The 20,458-nt window shown below is 35.1% G+C and overlaps 5 protein-coding genes across 6 annotated transcripts in view; 1 reads left to right on the top strand and 4 right to left on the bottom strand.

Moving 5' to 3' along the window:
* The window catches only part of LOC105160513 (threonine--tRNA ligase, mitochondrial 1), a 7,187-nt gene extending 5,905 nt beyond the window's left edge, over positions 1-1,282 (bottom strand). The window contains exons 1-4 of the mRNA XM_011077917.2: positions 980-1,282; positions 644-881; positions 491-550; positions 170-259 (exon numbers count right to left, since the gene is read on the bottom strand). Coding sequence (XP_011076219.1) covers positions 170-259; positions 491-550; positions 644-881; positions 980-1,245 — 654 coding nt within the window. The 5' untranslated portion in view covers positions 1,246-1,282. The remainder of the gene's footprint in view (positions 1-169; positions 260-490; positions 551-643; positions 882-979) is intronic.
* On the bottom strand, positions 1,653-4,894 carry LOC105160512 (F-box protein At4g00755-like). Of its 2 annotated transcripts, none has more exons than XM_011077915.2 (6): positions 4,736-4,894; positions 4,316-4,512; positions 3,278-3,694; positions 3,026-3,204; positions 2,524-2,642; positions 1,653-2,382 (listed from the first exon to the last, which is right to left on the bottom strand). In XM_011077915.2, the coding sequence occupies exons 2-6, from the start codon at positions 4,491-4,493 to the stop codon at positions 2,109-2,111; spliced, it is 1,167 nt and encodes a 388-aa protein (XP_011076217.1). In that variant the 5' UTR covers positions 4,494-4,512; positions 4,736-4,894; the 3' UTR covers positions 1,653-2,108. The 2 variants fall into 2 exon arrangements, with proteins under 2 accessions (XP_011076217.1, XP_011076218.1); XM_011077916.2 differs by having other exon boundaries at positions 4,316-4,464; positions 4,736-4,888.
* LOC105160710 (E3 ubiquitin ligase BIG BROTHER-like) lies at positions 6,203-7,653 on the bottom strand. Its single transcript, XM_011078189.1, has 7 exons — positions 7,513-7,653; positions 7,203-7,422; positions 7,077-7,114; positions 6,932-6,988; positions 6,728-6,858; positions 6,390-6,498; positions 6,203-6,241 (listed from the first exon to the last, which is right to left on the bottom strand). Exons 1-7 carry the CDS (start codon positions 7,651-7,653, stop codon positions 6,203-6,205), a joined length of 735 nt encoding a protein of 244 aa, XP_011076491.1.
* On the bottom strand, positions 9,228-11,354 carry LOC105160511 (DNA-directed RNA polymerases II, IV and V subunit 6A). The gene is made up of 6 exons (XM_011077913.2): positions 11,221-11,354; positions 11,025-11,058; positions 10,758-10,933; positions 10,587-10,638; positions 9,905-9,972; positions 9,228-9,822 (listed from the first exon to the last, which is right to left on the bottom strand). The coding sequence occupies exons 1-6, from the start codon at positions 11,250-11,252 to the stop codon at positions 9,753-9,755; spliced, it is 432 nt and encodes a 143-aa protein (XP_011076215.1). The 5' UTR covers positions 11,253-11,354; the 3' UTR covers positions 9,228-9,752.
* On the top strand, positions 16,029-19,774 carry LOC105160509 (probable methyltransferase PMT15). Its single transcript, XM_011077912.2, has 6 exons — positions 16,029-16,980; positions 17,920-18,130; positions 18,234-18,531; positions 18,645-19,037; positions 19,138-19,215; positions 19,314-19,774. The coding sequence occupies exons 1-6, from the start codon at positions 16,234-16,236 to the stop codon at positions 19,561-19,563; spliced, it is 1,977 nt and encodes a 658-aa protein (XP_011076214.1). The 5' UTR covers positions 16,029-16,233; the 3' UTR covers positions 19,564-19,774.

The raw sequence follows: 20,458 nt of genomic DNA, 5'->3' as shown, positions 1-20,458 counted from the left end.
AAGAGGGAGAGTAGTGGCCTTATGACCATGATCACAAGTACCAACTCTGTAAAGGCAAAGATACAATCTACAAGCAGTGCCATTATTAGAAATAATGCATGTTAGAGAATTCGAACTAGCATCCACTAAGATTTAATAACAGCAAAATTCAGAGAACAAATGACCATACATCAACTGCTTTTTTGGCAGCCGCTTCAATCTGTTTAAAGTGGTCCTCATTCAATCCTAGATCACCATAAAATGCGTCATAATAAAATCCCTGCAAATCATACAGCCAAATCAACATAAGTGGCTCCCAATTTTAGCACAATGGGTTAAAATGTGATAACCAATCAAAACCCAACATGAACTATTTAAGGTGTAAAGGTAGAAGTGCGCACCAAATCTTAGTCTAAAAAATTTCAAAGAATAGTTTCAGAAAATATAACGTTTAGAAAAGAAACCATTCTCATGTAGGAAAAACAAGGAAAGCAGAAGCCTAAAATTTCACCTCCCCTCTAGTGGTGCATGGCCCGATACATAATCGGCATCCATATGTCTGCTCCAACGACTGGAAAAATCCGCAAAACCAATCAAACCATTAAGATCATAATCAAACAATATCATATTTTACTGAAAAATTCATCAAATTCATAACTTTTACCTCGCCGAGAATGTGCGCACTCGAATGCCAAAAGGTATCACGGCCTTCATCAGTATCGAATGTGAAAAGCTCAAGCTTGCAATCGCCTTCCAAAGGCCGGTTCATATCCCACAAAACCCCGTTCACCTTTGAAATCAGGGCGTTCGACGCCAAGCTCTTGGATATCTCCTTCGCGACATCGAAAGGCGTGGTGTTCCATTTCTTGCCTTCCTTCACTTTACCGTCCGGCAATGTAATCCTATTTTCAAGAAATCAACCAAATTGAAAATCAAATTTTCGGGGGAAAAAACAGAGGAAAGAGTAAATAACGCCAAAGAAATAGCTAATGGAAATAACTGGATTTGGTCGGGAGAAAGCGCGAGGCGACTGAGATTCTGTTGATTTTTTATGGATTCGAAAAGCGCAATGCGTTTCTGAATGACAGATTGGAGATATGCTTCATCCTTGGAGTAGGCTGGTGGAGCGGAGTTCGAATTAGGCTTAGCCTTAGCGCCGGCAGGAGAATCTCCCATTGGAAAGAAGAAGCGGCGGCAGAGTGAGAAAGAGGGCGGAGGAGGACGGCGGAGGGATAAGGGGATGCGCCACCAAATGGAGAATTGCATAAAATGAGTGAGATTAGAGGGTTTTCAGTTTTCAGCTTTCGGGGGTTTATAAAAAGTACGACGCCGTTTGGACTGAAATACCCTTAGCTGCCCGATGCTTTCAATTTTATTTCAGAACCATTTCTCATATTTCAATTTTAGGTCAATATAATCCCTCTCCCCATCCCAAAAAAAAAAAACTTTAAAATACCAATATAATAAATTATATCTTTCAATATTTTATACCAATATAATAAATTATATTTATTTTAAATATTCTACTCACCATTCATATATTAAATAAAATATAATTAATATATAAAAGAGATTATTTTTCTCTCCTAAATAACTGTTATGATTGTCGTCCATGAATACTACTATTTCACTCCCAACAAAACCGCAAGTAATGATGAGAACAGGGAAGAACATATTTTGAAATCCCATTCAACATAAACCAATGTTTGGAGGATCTTTCTTCACTATGTTCAGTTCAACTAACAATTGTTTCCAAACATGAAGAGATCATCAATTCAGCCACAGACATGGGGGCAAAAACGCTCTACTTCATTTGCACGGCGGGCCCCCTCGACATCATTTCTCAACTTAGTTGGAAACAAAAAACTGTAAACTGATATCCAAAATCAAAATTCAAGAATCAAACAAACTAAGATTTTCTGAAAAATATTTTCTACAAAACTTTGAAAATGACATGATTCCTGCCCTCCCAGGACGCACTATCATTCCCTACCAACTGGAAACATTCGCCACCAAACGGTTTCATTCAACTCGCTAGCATGACACCTCACAAAAGAGTACAATTGGAAAGAAAGGGTATTCAAGGGTGGATAGATCTAAAGAACTCATGTCACTTGATAAGCCTGCAACTAATCAAGGTACTCATGATCAGAATCATTGTCGTCTATCATCAAAGGTCCAGCTCCCCGAAGTGTGCTGATGATCACTTGCTCCCAAGTCCTTATGCTTTCGCTGAATCTACGAAAATGTGATTGACTACTTGATTCTTCTTTTATTAGTTCCACACGCTTCAAACTGAAGGTGTAAGGGTTGTACGTTAACGTGCATTTTCCCCGTTCATCAATCATCTTAACGTCAAACAGTGGAGAGAGTGGTCTACCAATAACGGCAACATGGTTGATGCTGTCACACATGGAAAAAAAGACTTAATTGCATTCAGAAATCATCGTGCCTGTTGCTCCTTACAAGTTCAGGGACTACGTTAAGGCTGTTAGGCATTTGCATTACTAGTTCAAGAAATGACCAAGGATAAGAATAGCTCACCATATGTAGTAGAGTCCATCCATTTCTTGAGTCTGCACTCTGCCCAAAAGCTCCACTTTCAGGATTCCTCCAATGCAAAGGACAGGCTCTGGCAGCTTAAACTTTTGCAACCGATTCTCCTATATACCATCAACAAGATCAGTTGAGTGTTTGTTACGCATGCATAGCAAAAGAAGATGTAGAGAAAGGAAGAAGACTAAGTTTGATTTAGATAAACAGTACACCATAACAACAATTATCCAAGCTTTCAACTACTAGTAGATGGTTATACTTAGATAGTTATCAACTTCAACAAAATCATGAAGATTTTTCAGCTAAAAACTAGGAGGCCACAAAAAATTATCCAAGTTGAGGAGCATCCAGTAATGTAGATAATTTGTTTCATATGAATCTGAAAATAGAAAGAAATCTTGGGAAACAATAACTAAAAAACAATGAAACTCTTTTACAGACAATTTAGGTCAGAACCACGGAATCAAATTTAAAGCCTCTCAAAACTCACCTGAGCCATTGGATATTCTGGAGAATGATACGTCCACACAAACTTGTCATCAGAGAGATCTTGTTCATCTAGAAATTTGTCCACTTCGTCTCTGTACTTCTCCAAAGGAACCTTCGGGTGGCCCATCTGAAATCTTACAGCCTTGGCTGAGTATATAGGGAAGCCAAACTGAAAATATGCTGGTCCATAGCAATTTTTTTGGGATCAGTTGGGGGTCACATAAAGGATAAAAATTAACTGGTCTAGAACAACCTTGAAATGGATGGACGTGCACTTCAGTGATCAAACATAGTTGTGAAGACAATTTATAAATCAATGTCTCAGGAGCGGCAGGATCACTTTCACCCTTGCTTGACCAGTACGTTGCCCTGTTGTTAACTCTGTCACTTTGTTCCAGGGTATTCTTGATGCTTTCTTCTGGATAATTATCCGTGCTTGACGCAAAGATTGAATCTGACATGCAATTTTTTTCTCTTGTAGAAGTTGTAAGCCCTCTACTTAAGAGTGCATACACTTTGTGTTCTGTCACCAGAGAGGTCCATTCAGCTGAATCATCCGTCCCGGTTGCCACACTTTTACCCATATGGTCACATTCAATAACACGAGTGAAACTTGATGCTTCAGGAAACATCCTTAAACAAAGTTTCTTACATAGCCCATGTGTAATCACTGCAGAAGAGTCCAATTCAGTATATAAACAAGCAGCCTTAGTTTCCTAGATTGACATCACAAGGAGGACAGAAATAAATGAAGAAACCGAATACTGATCTTATTCGTGAACCAATCATTGCTTCAGTTATGAAAAGGATACAAGACAGTAAATAAGCTGAAAATTATCCAATCAACTCCAAAATGGTCACTGAGTTACGGGTTCTGATGACGTAGGTTGGTCAGTTTCTGTAATTCAACCCCCAATCACTACATTATATTCTTAGCATAACCATTCGTGTACAACAAATCAGCGGTCTCCCCTTTCAGCTCATTAAAGGCAGAACACCACTTCCCATATGTGAACTTAAAAGTAACTCTAATCACACAATCCAAATGTCATCCAGATCTCCCACATGCAACAACCAACACTTAATCCGACACAATACAACAAAAGGATTCCACATACAAGAAAGTCAATACACACACAAAATCAAAGTAAGTCAACACATTAAAACTTCCTGAGAACACACCATAAACAACAAAGTCCAAATTTTTCCCCAAGAAATCCAACATAAACACAGAAATAAACAAGTGAGGAAAACAACAAAAAATGAGATAATTGAACTTCATTAAACTCACCAAACTGACGCCAAGAACTCGAAACCGCACCCGTGCGAACAAGATCAGAAGGGTCTTCCAAACACATAAGGATCTTCAGCGACATGTCCTCTCCAACCCATTGTATGAAATCCAGGCTACCATCCATTTTTACTCTACTATTTTTATCCCTGTCACCCAAATCACATCCAAGAACCATTTACCCCAGCCTCCAAAACCTAACCAAAATCAACCCACATACAGAATCACTAAGAAACCAACATCTATCTCAATTAAACAAAGAAATTAACTTGCAGAAGAACATCATTTCACCAGAACTAAATCAAAATCAGCATGATCATCATCCAAAAAAACCGAAACCGCCCCATCAACAAAAATCAAACCCATCACTCCAATTAAATAACAGTAAATTAAAAAGGCAGACAGAAACAGAGAATTCACCTTTTACAAAGATGGAATAAAAATCTGAACCGCCCCCAACAGCCCGCAGATAATTTTTTTTTTGTAGTTCTTGTTCAGTTGTTTTCGAGATGACGACGTGAGAATCCCAGAAGATGAAGCAAGTAAAGAGTAATAATGCTGTAAGCAATTACACACACACACTATATCTATATAAAAGTATTATTTAGGGTATCAATATTTTGCAGGAAAGAACGATGGACACGTGGCCTATGTGAGCCGTAGGATTCAGTAACTTAAACCTGATTATAACGTCATTATTAGGTTAATTAAAATTAAGTAGGTGTAGTAAATATTAATGATATTGATAAGGCTTATCTGGAGAAATAAGGATAAGACTCCTTTTATGTTATGAGTCACTGAAACCCCACCCTCCTTCGCTTTATTCACACGCAATTTTACCTTCTTTTTTTTAAAAAAAAAAAAAGAAATCATTTTTACATATTTGTTAAAATAGTTTTGAATATTTTTATTGGAATCTTATTCCAAAATTAATTTCCTAATTAAGATAATTGTACGAGTAATTGTGTAAAAAAAATTCTCTCTTCTTTTCTTTTTTTTCTTAACTCTAGACTTAAATGAAATATCGAGGAATATAGTACTTATTAGTTAAAATTATTTAAAAAATACACAAAAAAATTATGAGAATTGGGTGGTTTTAAAGGTTTGATTATATGGGCAGCAATGCTACCTCTTTTCGTGGCGCTGCCAAATTTTACAAAAAAAGACAAAAATTATGAAATAGCCTGCTTTGTTCAAAAAAATTAGCAGCATCCTGATTTTTTCAAGAAAATTAATATGATCAAAATTGAGTTGTTTTCTGTTGTTTATTTATGGAATTTTTGTTCAAATTTCAAAATTGTAATGTAATAAGAATTACACGTTTTTACTGAATTAATAATAGAATATGAGTTAGAATAGTCTTGTCTAACGGGATTTTAGAGTGTCACTCCTGTTGTTGTTTTTCGGTTTTGTTAACTTAAGAAAAATAAATATTTTTCTTCCTTCAAACTAACATATTCTTACAAGTTTCAACATTTGAATATTGGAATTAAGACCACAACCTAGGAAAATATGGGTTGATATAAGCAGTTGAACTTACATAGTTCTTACAAGTGTTGATATCATGTCAGTAGAAAAATGGAGCAGAAACTGTAAGAACAAATTAGCCACCTCTATACCATGTCTTCATAATTCAATAACTATATATGCCCAAATAAATTTTTCATTGATCCAATTATTTACCTAAGTAGATTAAATAACATATGCATGCTATATATTTGTTCAACTTCTCAGTTCTCACAATGCAAAAATGTAAAGACCATTTATGCATAAGTACATACTAAATTTCTTACAAGAACTTGAATCCATCAAGTAATAAATTGTAAATTCTAATAAAAGAATAAGTCCATTCCAATGAAAATGGTCGTCGTCCGTCCAGTTGAATGCTTACTCATCTTTCACTTCTTTCTGACAAACTGGACAATGCTGAAAAACCAAATCACCAGATCAGAAAAATATATTTTGATCCCAATTGATTTGTTCGCATTAACCACTTCGTTATGAATTCTTATATAGATGTAATTAAGAAAGGCGACAAGAACCCTCCTAAAACAACGAGACTCTTATAACTCACCTTCTTAAGTTGCAACCAGTGTGTGATGCAGTTTGAATGGTAATGGTGCGCACAAGGCAACGTGGTTATCTCAACGTTATTTTTGAATTCAACACAACATATTACACACCTAAAAAGTAATAAAGACAAATACGCAAAAACTAAGTAAACAATTTTGTTCTTTCTTTAGTACATAAATGAAAGAAGTATGATGTATATGATGTCTTAAAGTTTGATGCTTACATTAGTTTGCCAAACTAGTGCTCTCAAGATCAGTACTAGCAGGAAACAAATATTGTCGTTTGTAATAATATTACATATAACTAACTCATATATTAAATATGGAAATGAAATCATACTCTTCCTTTTGTATTTTCTTTTTCTTTGACGACATCCCAGCTTTGTACTTAAAAGTCGGTAACCGTGAGATGAAATCGGCAGAAAGTCCTTTACTCTCATTGCCAATAGATTCTCCAAGTGATTGCAATTCCTAAAAGACACAAATGTCAGAAAGATTTTCGGGCTTGTACATAGTACTATGAATCGAGAAGAAAAACAACCACCTCATAAGTCATCCTATCAGGATCGATATTGTCCTCCCTTGTATTTTGTCCCGAACCCTGCAAATGGTACGTAGCAAAACCATATGTCTAAATTTTGCGATGCATTATGTATTAACTAGGATGTGTACAGGAGATGTACAAGTACCACGATAGACGTTTCTCTGGAAGATGGTCCAGCTTTATCTATAAGTGATAGTCGCTTATTAGAATATGCTACTAATGAAATAAGTTCATACTTTGACAAAAAAAAAAAAAAAGAAAATTTCATTACCTCCTCCACTAGAACTAATGTCAGAAATGAATAAATGATCGAAGTCATCCCCTAACTCCAACGATAAAGCTAAGGCTTCATCAAGAGCCAATTGTGAATTCAAACCTTTTCCATGATGGGTCTCGTCTGTGAAATACACGCTCCTATCTTCAATTTGATCATAGGGAGACGCTATCATCCCATGCTGATCATTGTGTTGAATATTTAGAAAAGCGTTTTCCTATTCCACAATAATAGATCTTATTAATAAATTTATCATAAAAATAAAAGCAAACGTTAATATTATCTATAATAACTTCGACATATATACCTGTTGCACAAGAACTTCCTCAATGTCAAGACCTGAAAATTCAGGGAACATTTCCCTCAGATGTTCCACTATTTCTGCTAGTGTCATCGTACCATCGACATAATGGCTAAAATCCTCGCTATTCCTCATAGGTGTTTCCATGTTCTATTTTTGCTTCTTTTTTTTTTCTAGTTGTCCGATCACTGAACATAAGAAGAATGAAAAATAGTGAATAGTTTAGAATCGAGGTGTAAGGTTACTCCATCAAAGTCAAATTATAAACTATGTAGTACGAATATAATGACGTATGCTATATTTTCACCAAGTCGTATGATGTATGTAAAAAATATTGTTACTTTTATTTAATTGATAAAAATCTTACATTATTAGAATGTAATTGGAAATAAAAGAGATATACTAAAATGATGAATGAACATAGAATTTTTATACTAAATCTTGATTTACATCATGTTCTTTTTAGAAGATCGTGAAATTCACCTTTAACTCTTCAACTCCTATGTTCCTGTGGTTGACGTTGTCCTAAGGAATTGAGATTACAAAAGTTATGTACAAAAATGTGATGATCAAAAACCTTTTTATCAAGATGATCATTTAAATAGTCATAACTTCCAAACGTGAAAATATTTTATTGAGCGGAAATAATAGTGGGGAAAAGATTAGAAATTATAACAAATCTTAAGCATTAAGTGCAATAAATATATCTTGATGCATCATATATACAATAGAAAACTAAAAATGGAACAAATAAGATGTGACATAAAGCTATTTTGCTTGAGAATGAAATTTCTTCCAAAATTAATGCAAGAATAATGTTCACGGTATTGAATCTCATCAATAATGCTTGCACATGCACTTCTATCAGTATTAAAGGGTAAATTACATCAATCTTGGTATAAAATTTATATTACAAATACTCTCTCGTTATTTAAAAAGTATAAATATTATCTTAATATTTGATGTAATTATATAACTAATGGAGATGGATGGTAATCATGGTACGGTGGAAATATCAAATTTACTGTTAATTTTTTTTTCATTTTTTTTCAATTTTAAAAATTATTAACAAGTCTGATGCTGTGAAATGACGCATTTGCCGCTCTGTGTTTATGCTTTGTGTATTTCAAAAGGGGCATTTTGGTCCATAATTTTTTTACAAAAATATATAAAATTGTAATTCAAATTTTAAAAGATCTAAAATTAAATGTCAACAAGCGAAGCATATGAATCTTGCTTAATTATTGTGTAAATCAAAATTCATGAAGATCTTTCTCAAGCATGAAAATGAAATTTGCATTAAACACATAACCTGTACCAGAAATGAAATCCAAACTTCACTTCTTTGTCCAGAAAGGTGTGTAATCGAATTGAGATTACATGCATGGAGCTATAGCACCGAAAACTTTTGTCCACTTTGGTTTATTATTTTTTATAATTTCCCGAGACATTTTTTGTTGATACAAACAGAACTTGTTTGCATCTCAATACTTTAGTCAATCTTAAAGCCGCACCTAGATTCAATTGCTTTCCTTCTTTCTTTCATGAATTTTGTTATTCGCCCTGGTTGTGGGTGGATTTCGTCTGCAGTTATCACAGGCAAATACCTTACATAACACCTTTCGATAAAAATTACAGAGTGTGGACGGAGCGAGGGATAGATTACAGTTTTCGAAACTCTTGCCCAAGGTGATGTCAAGAACAGTTCAATCAACCAAGAATTTGTAAATTGATGCATGCACATTCTTCGCAAATGAGCCCAACTTGTATATAATCACAAGCATCACATCACAAAGGATTTGTGGGGCCAGAGTTCAATCACAACCACAGAACAAAGGCAAATCGACACCATAAGCAGCCTAACGGTTTGATCTGGTATATCATGCAATGTCTTGTAATGATAATTGGGAGTTTCAGGAAGATCCTGCTGCATACTCTACAAACATGACATGATGTCAAGAACAGTTCAATCAACCAAGAATTTGTAAATTGATGCATGCACATTCTTCGCAAATGAGCCCAACTTGTATATAATCACAAGCATCACATCACAAAGGATTTGTGGGGCCAGAGTTCAATCACAAGCACAGAACAAAGGCAAATCGACACCATAAGCAGCCTAACGGTTTGATCTGGTATATCATGCAATGTCTTGTAATGATAATTGGGAGTTTCAGGAAGATCCTGCTGCATACTCTACAAACATGACAGACCCCAGACCTCTTGGGCGTGAAAGAACAAGAATCTCAGTCGCCTCCAACTTGTCTTTTCCAGGAGTCTTCCACTATCAATTCATCGACTCCCCAGTCTTCATAGCTGTGAATTACATTAGAGAATTTTGGTAAAACAACTAAGAGGAAGAAGTCAGGGAACAGTGAGTAGATACAGAGAATCTTACCTTCCATCAGGAAGGTAGCGACGAATGGTGAAAGGTATTTTTCTCTCTCGTAGCTCTTTCATTGCAATCTAAATGAGAGAGAACAAATGAAAGACCGGTGAATAAACATATTTTTATAACTTCAAGAAATGTGATGATACAACATCCTACCCAATATTCAAGAAAGGTGATGACCATAAGTGCAGGACAAGTTTCAGATAGAAATTGCAACAGGATGAAAATCTCATGTCAACTACTGTAGCTTGAAGAATGATAAACAACCGAAATATTAGCACAAATATAACAAACTCATAAAGTACACAGATTGGTACTTGAAAATGGCTTGCAACAGAAAGCCCTTTGATGTCTTAGAAACTTTGCAGAACATGCCTTACGTCGTGAGGAAGAACGAGTACAAGTCATGATATTTAAGCATTTTATCTCGCATAACAATTTTTTCTGCCCTGGCATGATAGCTAACTAGCAGACATATACCCTAGCTAAAAACATCCTTGCATCTAGTTATCTATCCATTCTTGGAGTAATCTTCTCAGCACATCTTGTAATACAAGAACCCACAAAGAAAGTAGAAGAAAGCCATCTCACTGCATTCTAATTACACGGTGATCACTAATTTCATGAAAAAATGCCAAAAAGGAGAACACAATAATCAACACTATATGCCATATTCACGAATATTTACCTCAAGTGGATCAGTCTCACCCTCCAACTCGACCATCACAGGGGCATTCATACTGTCCAACCAAAAAGAAAAAATAAACTCCCCGGATTACAGAAACAACTCAATCAATCCAAAATTAAGCACAAATCCAATCCACAACCCACCAAAAAATAAAAGAAAGAAGAAAAAAACCTTATCTGCAGAGCACGCGTGCCCAAAATCCTCGCGCGCTCGTATTTCGTCATGTATTTAGACGTTTTCCGCGGTCGTTCCACCGGTTCTTGCTCCTGCTTCTCATCACCGTCACCTTCGATTGGGTCGGGGCCGTCCTCATTGTTATTGTTCTCGTCTTCCACCTCTGCCCCTTCCTATACCAATTACCATAGCCGAAAAAGTAAAAACCTAAAAATAATCCCCAGCATCAATACTCAGGACAATTAAATCAAATGAGATTCTCACATCAGGCTCAGGCTCCAACGGCTCATCTTCATACCTAAACACAAAAAAATAAAAAAATCAAGGATTTATGTTGGTAAAACAATAAACCCTATAAAAAACCTAGTTCCAGAAAATCTGAAACTTGATTAATATAAAAGTAACCAAACAAGCAAGAAATTAAACACAATATTCGGAGAAAATGACGAATCAAACGTACGCTCCGTCCATGTCATAGTCCTCGTCAGCCATGGTTTCAACCGATCTTTTTCCTCTCTCAAACTTCTCTCTTTCTCCCGCTTGCTGCAATCCGAGGATGAGTCTGGAAGCAAGAATGTAAAATGAGACAGAGTGGAGAACTTTAAACGGACCGAGTCTTATAGTCTGTAGGCGGCCTAGCCCATTTAACAAAGATATTCGGACACAGGCCCAGTACAGGTGACAGAGTCCAATTATTACACCCTTAATGGCCCAAAATATGCTGAAAATTCTGGTCTTTAGCCCAGTAAGTAATTATATACCTTTTGGGCCGAGAATCTCTGATGATTTCGGGCCTATCCTGAAGGCCCAGATGAAAGATTACTCAGATCTAATTGAAATTCTTTGTGAATGGTTGATTAAATAATAGATGTAGCATCTTCATGGTCACGCTTTATGATGGGCTAAATTTTAGTTCGATTTAGGTTTAATTTTAACTAATTATTTTGTCAGTTATAAAATCAATCAATTACATAACAAATATTATACACTTATTATGTGGTACCCTTTAATTGCTTTCTCTCTCCATCAACAAAATAATGCGGTGACTTACAATTCAATCAACAATTCATTATTCGAGACATTGTCCACTTTACTTTGTAATAGCCTCTCGATTTTATTCTCACACGCCTCATTAGAGAGACAAATTGGGGCTTTTAAGCCGCTCAAGCTCCTCATCTGCAATTAATATGGAGCATTTGTCTACATCATCAACCCTCCAGACAAAAGTGCTTAGGACAGGCACATGGTCGTTCCCACATACGCTACCAAATGATGTAATTTGTGACTCAATCGTTGATATGTTGTGCAAATTGTCCGCTCTAACAGCTTTATAGTTTATTCTGAAAATCTGTCTCGCTAGGTAGATGAGATTTTGAGGACTTATAATTAGCAGCTCAAACTCTCCGTTTGCAATCAATACGAAACATTTACCTATATCACTAAGCATATAACAAACACACACAAGATTAGGTATTAAGAAATTAATTTAATTGAACTTTATCCCGAATGCAATTCCACCTAGAATGCGGAGCACAAGTACCAAAACAAAGAAAAAGGGAGCAACCATGTTATTAATACAAGAGCAATTGCGGCAGTGGATGTGGAGGCATGATCCAAGAAATACTAATCTACGTAATTAACTTATGCAAGATCCAAAGAAAATCCATCACTCTTTTAATTGAGAAAGAAAGCGTGAACTTGATATTTTCGGGAAATAATAATGCGCTTTCATTATATTTAGAGCATAGGAAATAGCTAATGGTCAACTTATTAGACATCCACAGGAACCTAAAAGCGCTAGTATTTAAATTAAACCGTGACTTTAAGGCCACGTTGTATATATAAGGTAAATTAACAAGTGGTGCCACTATAATAGTCTGATGACGTCGCGTTTTGAGTACTAGGCAGGAGTTGAGGAAATATTGGGAGAGGGTTTGGAGAGTTGAATCTCATACAATCATCTCATGTTGCATTAATTCACATTAATTGTACTGAAATTTAGGTTGTCATAAGTCAAACGTATAGCATCCTAACAAAGGACCTAAATATAATAAAATTTTAGAGTATTCACACACATCGAATCTGTGTAACCACTAATATATGGCAATCTTGCAACTTGTGATTAATCATGTCAAAAGATAAATTTCTTGATAAGACCGAGTTGATAACACTCTTCATCTGATAGAGGTCTTGAATTTGAATTCTACATATTCAGTGTATTATATCTTTATTAATTAAATATCATGAAATTATTGATGTACAGGGATGTATTCTTTAATATCTTAATGTATTATATGATGCGAACCAATTATTTCTAATTTTTTTTAAAAGAATATTCATTCTATTTTCCACACACGTCAATCCCTCAATATTTTGTGTCATTTTGCAAAATTGTAAGAACACCCTTTAAGTGGTGTTTGTATAAACTTTTTCTATTAAATAGAAAATACACGTATAATTATAATTATAATTTTGAAAAAATTGTATAAAACTCTCATGTGTTTTCAAAATTTAACTAAAAAAATCCCTGTGTTAAAACTCTCATTTTCCCCATGTGTACAACACCTTCCGTCAGTTCTGGATGTAGGGGGTCCTTTTTGCAGGGTTTCAAAATTCACAAAATTTTTATGGCTATTTATTTAACATATGTAACTTTTGTGCAATTTTAACATAACACAAGGGGTATTATGCAATTTTTCCTATAAATTTATAAAATCTTGAAGAATCAAGTGGTAATTAAAAAATGATTCAAAATTGCGTTATGCTCCCCATAGCAACCCTCATCCTTTCTCTTTTTGGGCAATTAGAATTTCACGAAGTCTTATATAGTTCATCCCAACGATCACCATTTCTCAATAGTCAACTCCCAATTAATCCGCACGCAAATCAAAATTTTGGAACCCATCCATTTTAATCTAACTAATTAATTAGTTAGTAACATAATAATTTCCATTATTGAGATTGAGAATTAAACTCATTCTTGCAAATCAAAACTAGTATTTTTATTAATCTTCGTTGCCTTGACGTTTGGCTACTTAATTTTTTATTGACATTGTTAAAACCATATGTCTAATAGTGCTAATTTCTTCCTTCTTAAGAGTCATTAACAAGTTATCTAATAGATATGATATGATTGTCATCTAATTAACTGTCTCATTTAAAAGTTTAAACGTTAAAAAATATAATTATTTAATATTAATATCTCTTTGTATTCAAATTATTTACGTGAAACTTTTATTTTATAAATAATTTTACCAATGAGTTTGAACGCAAAATCTCTTGTTTGATCCTAACTCATATATCATGTTAAACGGCTACCTCATTTAAAAATTTAAATTGTTAGTAAGTAAAAATCATTTAATATTAATATCTGCTAATGAGAAATTGCTCAAATAACTAATAAAAATAAGATTTTGCGATTGAGAAGTCGCGGGCCTGACTAGTTCACATGTGAGAATACAAATAATTTTTATAGTAGCATTTATTATTTAGTTTGAAAAATTTTAAAATATTCCATTTTATATGACACTTAAACATATTTAATAAAGTAATGTATAGCTATTTAAAAAGAATTATATAAAACTGAAATGAGTATTTAGAGTAAGATCTACTGCACGCCCTTAACAAATAAGATTGGGTCTCGAAATATGAACACATTGGCGATGAAAAAAATTAAATTAAATTAATATTGTGGCAAAGGAGTAATGCGAAAGAAATGTGCAAATTGTGGGGGTCTAGGGATTTTGAACTTTTGATATGAAATTACATTTTTATTTATGGACTTAGAAAAATAATGAAATATGCTATTTTTCGGGCAGATTTAGTTGAAAACGTTGTTAATGGGGAGTGATCAGATTAATCTCGTATCACTGGAAGAAATGTTTGTTTGTCATAGATAATTATCTTATAAAAATAAAAAAAATATTATGATAAATACTAATTAATTATAATTACTCAATAATTATTAATTATTATTTTTGCAGGTAACATTAAAATATTAGTTATACTTAAATACCATAGTAAAATTCAAAGCGGTGACTTCTACTTTGTGAAAGAAAAAATAGTATAAATGGCCAAAAAAATGGCTATTGTGATGTGGGTTCCACCCATACATGTGCTGAAAAGACCATGATACCCTTCACCAAATGCTGACATGATTTTTTTGTCATTATTTCCAAAATAATAAATAAATTATTTCCAAAATAGACATATACCCTCACTTAACAAACTAGATTTATGACCTAATTTTGAATTTATCATTATTGTAAGATTGAATTGACAAATCAAATGCATTTGTAAATTAAAAATAAGCCAAATAATATCCAAAAAAAAAAGAGATATTAATCTTAAGAAATTCTTACACAAATAATATTGGATGGAATCAAATCAATCACAAAATTAATATTATATATTTATCACATAATTAATTCAAATTTAACTTAAAAATATTCCATAGAATTGGGCCCGCTAACCCCACAGAATCTTTGACGCAAAATGTTGACAAGGACTAAGCTGCGACTGGATCTATTTAGCTGCTTCTGGACCCATCATTTTCCACAATCATTATTATTATTATAATTTTCCTTAGTCAAAAGGGCAATACCATTATTACTATATCAGTATTTATTCATGTTATATTATTATTAATTATTGCACATTAATATGGTCATAAATTAATAATACCACCTTTTCTACTTTAGATATGTCAATTTGCTATGTCATCTGCTTTTCTTTTATTCCTCTTAGCTTTTCTTCAGATCAGAGTATAGTTATTATGGTATTATTTACAATAATTATCTGTGAATGCAATTAAATTTATTCCCATGAAAATTTTTTTTCTTTTGAAATTTGGTCCGAATCAAGTTAGTTTCAGAACCTATCCCCCTTAATTCCTCTTTCATCTCGCCTTCCCTACTCCCATTCTTGAAGTTTTTAGAAAATCATATTTTTGTTTTTATACGATGAAAATATAATGTATTTTTATTCCACAATTTTATGAAGTTAATTAGGATATTTGGTCATATAGACTAAAAAACTAAAGTATTTGGAATGAAAAAATATTATAATTTTTTATTTTATGAGATCTAATATGCCATATTTTATTATTCTATAAAACTAGACATACTATAATTTTTAATTTTACAAGAATAAAAAATACAATTACCTCTATTGTGTGGATAAAAAATACAATCTTGCGCAAAAATCCATTGCCAACCCGTTTAATTAAACAACCTTAATCTCCTCTCTCTCTCTCTCTCTCTCTCTCTCTCTCTCTTTCTCTCTCTCTCTTACACAACACACACCTCTCACATGTCCAACTTGATTCTTAGCTTGTGTACCTTCCACACCTCAAATCTCTAACAAGTCCCCCACCCCCAACTAGAGTGTTGCTACTACTATAAACTCGAACATAAGTTTCGTTCATGTTCAGTTTGAAAGGAAGTGGGGGAGAGAAAATAGAGATAGGACAGCAATGGGGGGTACTCAAAGCCCACCATACTACACCCCACTCTCTAAACCTACGCCCACCGCCCCCTCTTACTTAAAGAAGCCCAAACTCTACTCTTTAGCCATCATAACCATCCTCTGCTCCCTCTCCTACCTCTTCGGTGCTTGGCAACACGGCGGAGCCACCTCCTCCTCCCCCACCTCCAACCTCGGCGCCACCATCCCTTGCTTCTCCACCTCCCAGAACAACACCATCACCAATACAAACACCCAATCCCACTCCTCCTCCTCCTCCAATGCCCCGAAGCTAGACTTCGCATCCCACCACTCCGCCGACGACGGCGGCGTCACCACCCTCTCCCCCGCTATCAAATCATACCCCCCGTGCGACATCAAGTACAGCGAGTACACCCCATGTGAGGACCAAGAAAGATCGCTGAAATTCGACCGGGACAGGCTGATCTACAGAGAGAGACACTGCCCGGAGAAGAATGAATTGCTGAAATGCCGGGTGCCCGCTCCGTACGGGTACAAGAACCCGTTTCAATGGCCGCTGAGCAGGGATCTCGCTTGGTACGCCAATGTACCACACAAAGAGCTTACGGTGGAGAAAGCTGTCCAGAATTGGATCCGATTCGAGGGCGACCGGTTCAGGTTCCCGGGTGGCGGCACCATGTTTCCTAACGGTGCTGATGCCTACATTGATGATATTGGCAAGTTGATTAATTTGAAAGATGGGTCTATTAGGACCGCTATTGATACTGGCTGTGGGGTAAGCTTTTTATTTTCCACATTTTTTAACAATAAAGAAAAAAACATTTTTCTCACTTTTTTTCTTGAAATTTTTTAATTTTGTTATATGTAAAACGGCATTACTATCATAATTGTGTGTGTGTTTTTTTTTTTTAACATTCACGCCACCAACACATACAAAAACCTTAGACATGAAAATTGATCGAGAAGTCTTGCATCCGAGCCATTGCGTCTTTGGGTCTAATTAGGATTTGATTTTGAGGGATTGTACTTAATTAATGCAATCTAATCTATAGAAAGGATTCTGGCATCTAATGATTTGTTTGGGTGATTATTAGGGATAAGATTTGGTGATTTGACAAGACTGTGGTTTAAAATTAGCAAACCTGTAGGTGGAAATAGTGTGGGTGGCTGCCATTTTTGGTTAGATCCGCACACGTACAGACTACAGTACAGTTTGCCTGAATGATGACAAAAGAGGTTGTCTTTGGTATTATAAATTACTGGGGTCGTCAGAACACAGGAAACCGACTTTTCCTTTTTCTAGATTCTTTGTATTTTGCCTCAAGAAATCAAGCACCTTTTCTGGACAAGAAGTCCGTGCATGAAGCCTTTATACACATTGCACTCCATCCACATTGTCGCTTAGTCCTAGGCTCTGTTTGGTTCCAGGGAAAGTTGGGAAAAACGATTAAGAGTATGAAAGAGAATTTTCTAGAAAAATAAAAAAAAGGGTTGTTAGGGGCTAATTTTTACTGTTCATTAATGCCAATTTTTCATTTTTCTTAATTTATTGTGCCCAATTTCCCACCTAACAATGTAGGAGTTCTTGTTTTGTTAAACTTGGAACGAACAGGAAGAGATGACAACATTTGTGCTGCTCCTAACCTTGTGTTTTGGTTGTCGGAGTTGGAATTTTTCTTCTCTTGATTAATGTTTGTAATTCTAAATTTTCCAGGTTGCCAGTTGGGGAGCTTACCTTTTGTCCCGAAATATCCTTGCGATGTCGTTTGCACCGAGAGACACACACGAAGCGCAGGTGCAATTCGCGTTGGAGCGGGGAGTTCCGGCTTTGATCGGTGTTATTGCCTCCAAGAGGCTTCCTTACCCGTCAAGGGCTTTCGACATGGCTCATTGTTCACGTTGCCTCATTCCGTGGGGGCAATACGGTAATTTCCTTGCTTTATGGATCATATTGGTGTTTCATCTTATACAGTATTGCATTTGTTCTTGGATGTCATAATAATGCTAAAAGATTATATGATTGAATAGACGGTGCCTACTTGATTGAAGTCGACCGAATTTTGAGGCCGGGAGGATATTGGATCCTCTCCGGCCCGCCCATCCACTGGAAGAAACACTGGAAAGGGTGGGAGCGGACAATGGAGGATTTGAATGCAGAGCAAATGCAGATCGAGAATGTAACGAGAAGTTTGTGCTGGAAAAAGTTGATCGAGAAGGACGACATCTCTATATGGCAAAAACCAGCCAATCACTTGAAGTGCAAAAAGTTCCGGACTGTTGTACGAAATCCTCCGTTTTGTCCTGCCCAGAATCCTGATCAAGCTTGGTTTGTTATGTTAACTGCTTAGCTCAAAAGTTTTACAATAATTACTCCAAAAACGATACCGAATTAACATCATGTATGTTTCTTGCTAAGTCCTAATTTTGCAATCCTTGTAGGTACACAAACTTAGAAACATGTTTGACCCCTTTGCCTGAAGTTTCCAACAAGGAAGAGGTTGCGGGAGGCCAACTTGAAAAATGGCCAGAACGATTGAACACTATACCTCCTAGAATTAGTAGGGGGACGGTAAATGGAGTTACTGCTGAAACTTTTCAGCAAGACACGCAACTGTGGAAGAAGAGAGTCTCATACTATAAAAAGGTTAACAACCAGCTCGGCCAAGCAGGGAGGTACCGCAACATCCTTGACATGAATGCCTTCTTGGGTGGATTCGCTGCTAATTTGATTGATGATCCGCTTTGGGTGATGAATGTAGTCCCAGTCGAGGCTAAAGTCAACACACTAGGTGTTATCTATGAACGAGGGTTGATCGGGACTTACCAGAGCTGGTACATTACATCTATTTTTATCTATCTGTCCTCATTCTTGCTCTTTGATTACTGATCACTTGATTGTCCATTCTCAACGGCCTTGATCGCTTTGGTGCAGGTGTGAGGCAATGTCGACTTATCCTAGAACATATGATCTCATCCATGCTGATTCAGTTTTTACACTCTACAAGGATAGGTAAACCTGTCTATCTTAAACATGTTATCCCTTTTCCATTGAAATTAAAAGCAACAAAAACTGAACAATTAACTCAACTACACGGTTGTGCAATTTAGGTGTGAAATGGAAGACATTATGTTAGAAATGGACAGGATTCTAAGACCGGAAGGTAGTCTGATCATCCGAGACGATGTAGATATACTGGTGAAGGTGAAGAGAATAGCGGACGCATTGAACTGGGAAAGTCAGATCGTAGATCACGAGGACGGGCCGTTGGAGAGGGAAAAGCTTCTGTTTGCAGTGAAGTTGTATTGGACAGCTCCAGCTTCTTCAGCAGATGATGAGCAACAATCTAAAGCTACTTAGACATCTTCTTCCTTTGCAGCTAATCTATATATGTCCTTTTAACAGAAATTGTTCAGTTCTCTTGTTATTGATTATCTTATAGTTATAACTCTTTCTTGATCAAGCCCAAGTCAGATGAATTTTAAATTGTGATTAGTTGATAATCCATTATTTTAAGAGTTTTGATCAGGAACTCAGGGAATAATGTATAATTAATTTGCCACATGCATTATATTTGAATCTTGTATTTGCATATACATATATATATATAGTTCTTCTTTCTCTTGATCCAAAATCAAACCTTGGATCATGGATGGCCAGCTACCACATGATCAGGCTCTCCAATTTAGGGGGTGTTTTTAGTTAAATTTATTAAAATGAATTATGAACTCATACATTGCGCGTACACTGTTTTTATAATTTATAAGATATTAAATTAATGAAATATTAGATTGAATATAAAATATTGGGTTAAATACATTTTGATCTCCTATAGTCGCAATCACCCCCCTAAAGTAAAACAACAAAATATACCAAGTATGAAAGATAATAAAAACCCGTATGTCAAAATAATTTGTCATTAACAGTACAAAATGCCTTTCTAACTTTCTATATTTGTCATTTTACTCCCTAAAGTATGTTTATTAAAAAATCTTCCCCAAACTATTTATAGTGATTTTAAAATTTTAATCACTCATTTTTATTTAAACATAATATTTAAAATTTATAGCTTTTTTATAATATATATAAGATAAAAAAATTATTTTTAATTACAAGCCAATCTATGCAAATATGTTTCACAAAATAAATTAGTGATGTTAAAAGAATACATGTAAATACAGTAAAACCTCTATAAATTAATAATTTTGGGACCATGAAATTTTATTAATTTAGAGAGATATTAATTTATCGATAA

This window comes from Sesamum indicum, linkage group LG4 (assembly GCF_000512975.1).
Source record: "Sesamum indicum cultivar Zhongzhi No. 13 linkage group LG4, S_indicum_v1.0, whole genome shotgun sequence".
NCBI lineage: Eukaryota > Viridiplantae > Streptophyta > Magnoliopsida > Lamiales > Pedaliaceae > Sesamum > Sesamum indicum.
This window is presented reverse-complemented; position numbering and strand designations above follow the sequence as displayed.